The sequence below is a fragment of the Taeniopygia guttata genome, chromosome 2 (assembly GCF_048771995.1).
Source record: "Taeniopygia guttata chromosome 2, bTaeGut7.mat, whole genome shotgun sequence".
Classification (NCBI taxonomy): domain Eukaryota; kingdom Metazoa; phylum Chordata; class Aves; order Passeriformes; family Estrildidae; genus Taeniopygia; species Taeniopygia guttata.
The window spans coordinates 77,968,847-77,977,480 of NC_133026.1; the positions used below are offsets into that span (position 1 = coordinate 77,968,847).

General features: G+C 36.8%; 1 protein-coding gene across 5 annotated transcripts in view; it reads left to right on the top strand.

Annotated features, from left to right (window-relative positions):
- Positions 1 to 2,558, top strand: part of LOC100231437 (dynein axonemal heavy chain 5) — a 140,559-nt gene extending 138,001 nt beyond the window's left edge. For all 5 annotated transcript variants that reach the window (XM_072924293.1, XM_072924294.1, XM_072924295.1 and 2 more), the window contains one exon: positions 2,101 to 2,558. In XM_072924293.1, the coding sequence (XP_072780394.1) occupies positions 2,101 to 2,252 (152 nt within the window). In that variant the 3' untranslated portion in view covers positions 2,253 to 2,558. The remainder of the gene's footprint in view (positions 1 to 2,100) is intronic.
- Positions 2,559 to 8,634: the final 6,076 nt, after the last annotated feature.

Sequence of the window (8,634 nt, forward strand, 5' to 3'; positions counted from 1 at the left end):
AGGTAATTAACACCCAGTCCATCTTCAGGGAGAGAGGAGCCCTTCCTGTGCCACCGACCCCCTAAGAAACACAGCTGCCACAACCTGTGCTTCCATGTCACCACATGGCACCGCCCGGAGAAAAAGTTTGCTAATGGTGACTCTTTTTTCTCTATGCACAGTGCTCTTACTATTAATGCATGGATGGACAGACTGTTTTTTAGGATTTTTTCTTTTAAGGATGCCCTGCCAAGCGGGGAAAAAATAACAGTTTAGTTTTTTATTTTTGGGACCAACACCCCCCCCCCATTTTCCCCTGGGGCCGAGGATCTAAGAACAGAGATTTTTTTTTCTTCCTCTTTTGCGAAGATAGGGGGTACTACTATACATTTCTTTAATTTTTTTTTGTTGTTGTTTGCTCTATTTTTGTTTTCTCCCAGCTGAAGCAGGTCTCTTTGACTCGCCGGCATCTTCCTAAAATACAGTCTTTTTTGGAGGAGAAGATTAGTTTAGTTTGTGGCTACTAAGAAAAAGTTTAGCTAAAAGCTACTTTATTATTTCTTTTTACTTAGAATTTTTCTTTCTAACATCTTAGGTCCCAGGCTGTTTCTCTTTTTTTCTTTTAAACTGAGAAGGAGAAAAATTTTATAAAGCTTTTATTTTTTAAGGAAGGGTTAAAAGTCCTGACTCACAAAGATGGCTTGCTGCCCAGGCTCCAGCTCCCACAGCCCGGCTGGGCACCCCCCCCCCCCCCCGCTCTTCTCTTTTTTCTGCGGTGAACTGTTGGCAAAACTACTGTTGTCTCTTTTTTTTTCTTTGAAGAGAGAGGGACTCGGGGGGGGGAGGGAGGGGGGGGACGGAGACATTTTAGATTTCCCTACCTTTTTATCTGCAAGGGGCCAGTTCTAGTTCCTCCACCCTTGGGCCTACCTCTGAAGGCCACATGGCTTTTCCCCTCCCCCACCCAGCTCATTGCCGGGCAGGGGAGAGTCCTGACCGGTACCCAAGAGAGCAAGTTCTTTTGGGAATTCTGCCTTTAACTCTTCTGTGTTCTCAGAGGCATGTTTATTTTTAATTGGTCAATGTCTAAATTGACCACTTCTTTCTGGAAAAATTCTTTTTCCGTGTCAAACCACGAGACTCCTGTCAAAAATGAATGTAATTATTATATATATATATATAAATATATGTTTGTATGTATATACAACATACAAGATACTCATAGATTATACATACACACACACATATATATACATATAAAGGTATATATTGTATTTATAGATAACATATTTTTTTATATATACACATATATATAATGTGTATATTTATAAAAACTTTTTTTTCTGGACAAGTCTGATTTTGAGTTCATGGAAGCAAGCAAGAGGTGGAGTGAGGTGGTGGGAGATGTTTTGTCTTTGAGGCAGTAAAGAAATGTAGGAATGGAAAGGAAATTTATGGGGCTTAAGGACAGCACTGTGAAAATGTGTAATTTATCTTAATGTGATGGGGTTTTGCATATAGAATAGGACATGCTACTGAATAGACATATAAAACAGAATAGAATAATCCACTGCAAGACATAAAATTGGAAAACTCTGTTGAAAAGCATTCCACCTCTAAAAGCAAATCTTGCTAGCATCCTATTTTGCATAGGTAATGTTTTACAAAAGGCATGATCAGCAGCCAAGATACTAAATCATGAATACTGAAGTACTGAGCATGACTAGACTACTGTTCTAATTCTGCAGTGAAGTAGCTGTTGACTTGTAGTATATAGTACAAATACTAAATAAATTTCAAACCAGGTTGTTGAAAGTAGGGAAATTTTATTTTGTTATAATACATTGATAAGAAGTAATGTTCAGTGGGCAGATTAAAGCAATAAGAACACTAATTACTCTAGAGTGTCTATTTACATATAGTGGTTTGCATCTGTTCCTAGGTGCTCATGTTAAACCCACAGAAATTTCAAACCATGATATGTCCTTCAACTGGCAATAGCAAATAGAGAGCAGAGTACTATTGAACTTGAATTCAGTTCTCCATTTGCCTTATGATCATTCCCTTAGGGCCTCATTTTTTCAACTTTAATTGCTCTTTATGTCTCTTTTGTCTTTTCAGCTGCAAAAGATCCATGTCTGTATTCATGTCCGGTCTACAAAAAGAGCAGTCGAACAGATCTTAATTACATTGCTGCTATGGATCTTAAAACCCGTCAGCCTCCAGAGCACTGGGTACTCCGTGGAGTAGCACTTCTGTGTGATGTCAAGTAATGTCAATAAAAAAAAAAAAGGGTTATTTTCTGATTTTAAATGCAAACATTTTTATGTAGTTATATACAGAGTGGAACACTTCTAAAAATATTATTTCTAAATCATAGACTCCATTATGGTGTTTTTATAAAATTATTCTCAATAAACTAATACAATAGGCTTATAAATGGCACATCTTACAGTGACATTATTTTTGTGTCTTTGAAAAATCATTGACAAATATTTTGTGCTCCTATCACTTATGTGTGCATAAGCCCTCCTCCTGTATGCTTAATTTTACCTTGAATAAAGATTAATTGATTTGAACATTGTTACTTTTTGGTAGTAATATTCTTGTATCAGGACTTACCTTCAAGAGGCTAAATGGAAAGGTATGTTTTGTTGTGTTTTGGTTTGTTTTGGTTTGTTTTGGGAATTTTTTTGTGTGTGTGTGTGTGTGTATCTATGGAAAACTAAGCCCTATTGCTCATTCATATTAGTTAAAATTCCTCAAGATTATGTTCCAAGATTTATTTCCTAGATGATTGCTTGTTTTCTAAATAAAGAAGATAAGGCTGGGAAAATATCACATTTTTTTCATTACTTGGAGAAAAAATTCATTTTGTTACATAGGAAAACAAGCATCTGACAGCTGCCAAAATTCCTTACTATCTGGCTCAGGACTCATAAATATGTAATGAATCCAAAGCATTACATAAGAGTGAATGGATACTTTTTGTGTATTACTATACCAGAGTTGAGTCTCTTGTCATCAGTGTTATTAGTAGATGGGGTGTAGTAGATAGGGACAGGCGGAGCGGAAGACCACCACGGGATGTCACGGAAAGATAGACCCCTCCCCCTCTCTCTTCCCCACTTATCTATTAACCCCAGGAGTCCCAGAAGAATGTAGCCACACCTGCTCTGGTAAATTTCCACTACCCGACTAACCCCTGAGACCCCCAACCCCCCTCTGACGTAGCAAAGACCCCTAAAAACTATTTAAACCCACGAGATAGGATAATAAACGCTTTTCAACCGTCTGCCACATTGGTATCTGCGTCTGTTGATTAGCCCGAGCAGCCTGGCCGAGACCAGGCTGCCGTGCTGCCATCTGAACCAGGTCCCTGGTTGTCCTTTATAAAGGCAACAATGGGGCTTTCCCCTTTCCCTCCCCATCCCTCCCATTTTCCTTCTTCCTTTTTTTAAAATGTCTCTCTTTTTTTGCTTGTATGCTGAAGCTTTTTTGGTGTCTCACATAGAAAACCTTTCATGGAGGAATTAATCGTAAAAGGGAAACATTAGCGGCTCCATTTAATTGGACACTATGGGCCTCACACTTCACACATATTTATTTAATCATTACAAAAAACAGTGTATTTTTGTTGCTGAGTTGAGGAGTTCATGTGTCTTAGAGGTCCACTAACCATTCCCAAAGTTTGCTTCTTCAAAAGAGGAAGCAGAGAGACTCAGTATTCCTGCTGCATCTGTCATTCATCGAGGCTAAAATGTAGAACCTGTTTTCAATTTTATGTCAAATCAATACAGGAGACTTCATTTCCACAGTCAAATCACTTATAAAACTTAGGTGGAACATTGATTCTGTAAAACAAATTCCGATTGTAGAGGTCCTTCCCTGTTGGAATTAGTATTTTTTCATTTACATAACTCACAATGATACAAATGAAATATGTGAAAATCTTTTACAGGAAATACTTTTAATTTAGACATGGCAATAAATAAAGTTTGAAGGATTGAAGTGTTTATTGAGCCTTGAAGCACCATGCTCCAATTTCCAGGAGATTTCCAGATACTCACTGGAGTTTTAAGTTGCCATGGACTCATGTCTTTCACCAAGACCTTCCTCTTTGAAGAAGATGGACATATTTCATCCTTGTGCAAGTCATTCATACTGAGAATTTACAAGCCATGTGCACCTCAAATACCACTTTTAAATGGGCATTTTTTTGTACTATTGCTGTAGATATAGTGGATACATCAAACACAACAGTAATTCACTGAGGGGACTGTGCACAATTTTTTTCAGAGTGTGATTTTCTATGGGGATAGTAAGGCAAAGGATAATTCCCATACTGGTGATCCTAGTTATTCCAAAGGCTGTTAGGTCAGTGAAACAATTGATATTGACCATCACTGTTATTTCTGTTGTTTTAGCTTTCTTTTTGTAAAAGGTTTGGCATAGTCTCTTTAGGTGTCTGCAAAATCACCATCAGGGTTGGAAAAATAAGTCAGGGGAAAGTTCAATGAGCACTTGAAATGTAACATTATATCAAGGGCCAGAGTGCATACCCTGCTCTCCCAGAGGTTTTGCTGCCTGGGCTGGGAGTACACTTGGAGCAGCTCAAATCACACCTGCCTCATTTACTATAGCCTTGCCTTGATCTGTGTGGCACTCTGGTGATCATCTCTTCAGGCCCTGCCTTGCTGACTCATCTTTCCGCCTTGACCTCAGATCTGTACTGTTATTATATCCTCATCTGGCAGTCATTGATACATTAGCTGGCCCTGGTTGCTCTCTTTTTTGTTCAGGTGCCATGGGACTGCATCCTTGTCAAAGAGAGCTTTGCTCTGCCCACCCTGCTGTGGCTCTTGGTTTCCAGCTCCACTGTCCTGTCCAAGCAGCCTGCCTTTGCCCTGACATATGCCTTAAACAGGGGAAAAATTAGCTCTTTATTGTTCATCTTCATCATACCAGAAATAGGTAATGAAATCCTTCAATGGAAAGGCATATCAGTAAAATAACCAAACCTTGTGTATTGTAGAATTGGATGTCTAGAATTCTTTGGTTCTGCTATTGGTACTGAATGGATTAGTCAAGAAATACTATTCACAGACTTCAATTATGCTGCTATTAAGCATGCAGCACTATAAATTCGAGGGTCTGGAGGAGTTCAGGATTATAGAAGGTACTCTCTATATGAATATCTCATATTTGGCATGATAAATATATGTATTTTAGAGAATATTTTAAAACTAACATGATAAAAATTTACCTTGGAAATTAATAGTAAAATAATGTTCAGAACAAGGTGCAGATAATTCCATCATTTGAAATGCCTCATAAATTTTAGAGTTTTTAAAATAAGCAACCTAACCTTTGAAATATATACTGTGCTGTATAGGGTACACTACTGCTATATGAACTTCTCTTCAGAAAATATTTTTTCCTCGAGCTCTGTGCCTACACTCATATCTCTTAGCTCCTAGGTCACTTTTCTCACTTTTGTTGATTTGTTGCACTTTCCAGATTATAAGGAAAAAGAAAAATTCAAGTTTCAAACAGAGTAGGCAATGCGATTCCAAACTATCAGTAAATATGGTTGTCATCACAACCATAAGGATTTTTTTTAATCTGAAGTACATTGTTATGGTATATTTACAAAAATTGGATTAATAAGAAACTGCTTTTTATTCTGAAATATCCTTCATTCAATTATTTTCATAATTAAATCAATATTGGAGAAAATTCAGTTTTTCTTTATTATTAGGATTCTTCTTTTCATTCTTTGTTTGGACAGTTATCCTATTTTAATTACGCAGAGCTGGATGTACTAAATGGCTTCCTAATGAATTTTGAAATAAAGCTTGACTAGTGTTCATATTGCCACATTTTAATTTTTAGCATTCACATTACAAAGACATTATGGGTGTATACAAATATCTGAAGGCTTTTGGAACACAAAGAACACTTAGAAAATGAATGCTGCAGGTGTTCTTCACGTGCTTGTGGATCCCAAGATGTACCATTTGCTGGAGCTTCTGGCATTTAATTTGTACTATGCAGTTTTTCCAAGGGCTATACTACTCTGTAGCTTTTGTAATAATAAAATTAAAACATCCAGTGTAAGTGATCATCTGTTATGCATCTGTATCTTAACATAGGAAAATGTAATTAAAATTTGAGCTTTTAAAACTAAAAAACGAATATATGCTACCAATCTCACTTTGCCCTTGAAGTCTACACATGAAATTAGAAATTTCTTGGTATTTACTGGCACATTCAATCTTTTAAACAAATGTCCAAAACAAAGACCTATTGAATCAGCGCTGGAAAAGTTGGCAGAAGAAAAAGAGGGAAGAAAGGCATAGTTAAAATATTCTTTAGATAGAGATGTTATTTTAAATGGATACTGGCCTTTAGCTTTTTAGTAGAGTTATTATTTGCATTGCAATCACTTGGAGAACTGAAGAAGTTATTTTAGCTTTTTCTATCAAAGGGTATGAGCTATCCTATTTTGGTTAGAAAAACAGCAGATGTTTGCTGATGTAAAAACATGATTTTTTCTCCAAAGGTGTTATCTTAGAACAAGAAAACCTACAGACAGAAAAAGAAGAGTTAGGAAACTCTGTGAACCCTCTGTGAAAAGAGGTTCATGATTGAACAGAAGGCAGAGTAACTTGTTAAGACACTTTTTACGTGAGCTGCCTGCAAATAACAAAGTCTTCAGTTTCCCTGTTAAACTGCCACAAGAATGGCAGCCAGTATATGTAGCTCCTTCTGCAATGTGTCTCCCCCACCATCTTCCATTTCTTGAGTATAAAATGTGCAATTTTGTCAGAAAAATGTAACCTGGAATCTCTTCTTAACTGACCTATTTAACTTACTATATTGAATATCACATTATGCTTTCCTCTCTTTAAGCTGAATTTGTTTAGTCTCTTTCTCTGCATGAACTGCATTTCCAGCAAAATAATAGTAGCTTAGTTTGGGAAGAGCACTGTAAGTGGTTCATCTTATCTTTCAGTATATTTTCTAATTTGATTGATATATACCTGGAAAGGAAATGTTAACTGATTATGAAACTGATAAGCCCTGTAGAAGATTGTGACATGAGCATGTGCATGCTTAGAAATGCTTTGTGAAGATGTGCTCACTAAAAGTCCCTTCTGCAGGCCATCATTTTCACAAATCAATTCCTTTGTGTTAAATTTCAGTACTTAAAATAGGTTTAAAAGAAAGATTTGGAAAAACATTAGTAGGGCTTGTTGTGGTAAGACAAGGGATAATGGTTTTAAACTAGGAGAGAGTAGAATTAAACTAGATACAAGGAAGAAATTTTTTTATAATAGAAGTGTTGAAGAAACACTAAAGCAGGTTGCTCAGGTAGGTGGTAGGTGCCTCATCCCTGTAAACATTGAAGGTCAGATTGGATGGGGCTCTGGGCAACTTCATCTAGTTTAAGACTATAGAGAGGTTGGAATAAAGGACCTTTAAAGGTCCTTTCCAACTCAAGACATTCTATGATTTTATTACTTACATAAATTACTATAGTTTCACTTAAAATACTTTGTGTAAAATGTGCAGATGAGATAAAATAATCATTGCAGCTGAAGCTCCAATGACTGTGCCTTCCAAGAAAAAATGTTTACTTCATTTTACTAATGAAATAAGTTGCTTTGCATTTTTCTTGACACTGCATTGTGGTGTAGTAAACCTCAAAAATGCTTGTAGCATGATTTCCTTTTTACATTTTTGTCTCCAACATCTACAGAGAAATACTTACTTCTCAAAAAAAGCTGTTCTTTATTCTTTCAAAGTAAGTGGTTTTAGGTGAGTTATGCTTGATAAACAATGAGTTTGTTACTTGGACAAAAGGAGAAACCAATTAAGAAACACATGATCTGTGCAAAACAGAAGACGTTTCACAATGGGAGGAGGTATGTCAGAACATAATGGGAGTGAAATCCTTATGAAGAGACATGCTGATTGGTGATCTTTGGATCACAAAAGTTTGATCAATTTGCATTAGTGTTAGACTGTGTCATGTCAGCATAACAAAAGTTCTACTTTAGCCCAACATACTAAGTGGGAAATTTAATACTGAGCTGGGCTTGGTTTTTAGGCAGATTTCAGTGAATGTCTTCTTTTATCCTTTTAAAAGTGATAATAATAATGCTACTGGAGCCAGCTGTATTCACTGGATGAGCAGTAGTTTCGGGTCTTCATTCTACTAAATTGGTCAGATGGGAAGACAGGATCTGTATATATCCAACCCATGTGTTTGATGAATGAAGTTTTATACAGAGATCACAGAATATTACTTCATGAATATGAGAAATAAATTTAAGGAAAATACTTTGTTGGTTTATTATTTATAAGGGATGTTGTGGTATCACAGAATTGTTGAGGCTGGCAGGGAACTCTGGAGGTCGTCTTGTCCAATCCCCTGCTCAAGTAGGGTTTCCTAGAGCTGGCAGCCTAGGATTGTGTCCAGGTAGATTTTAAATTTCTCAACTCCACAGCTGCTCTGGACAACCTCTAGCAGTGCTCAGTCACCCTCATAGTGAAAATAAGTCTTTCCTGATCTTCATGCAGTACCTCCTGTGTTTCAGTTTGTGCTCTTTGCTTCTTGTCCTATCACTGGTTCCACTGAAAAGAGCT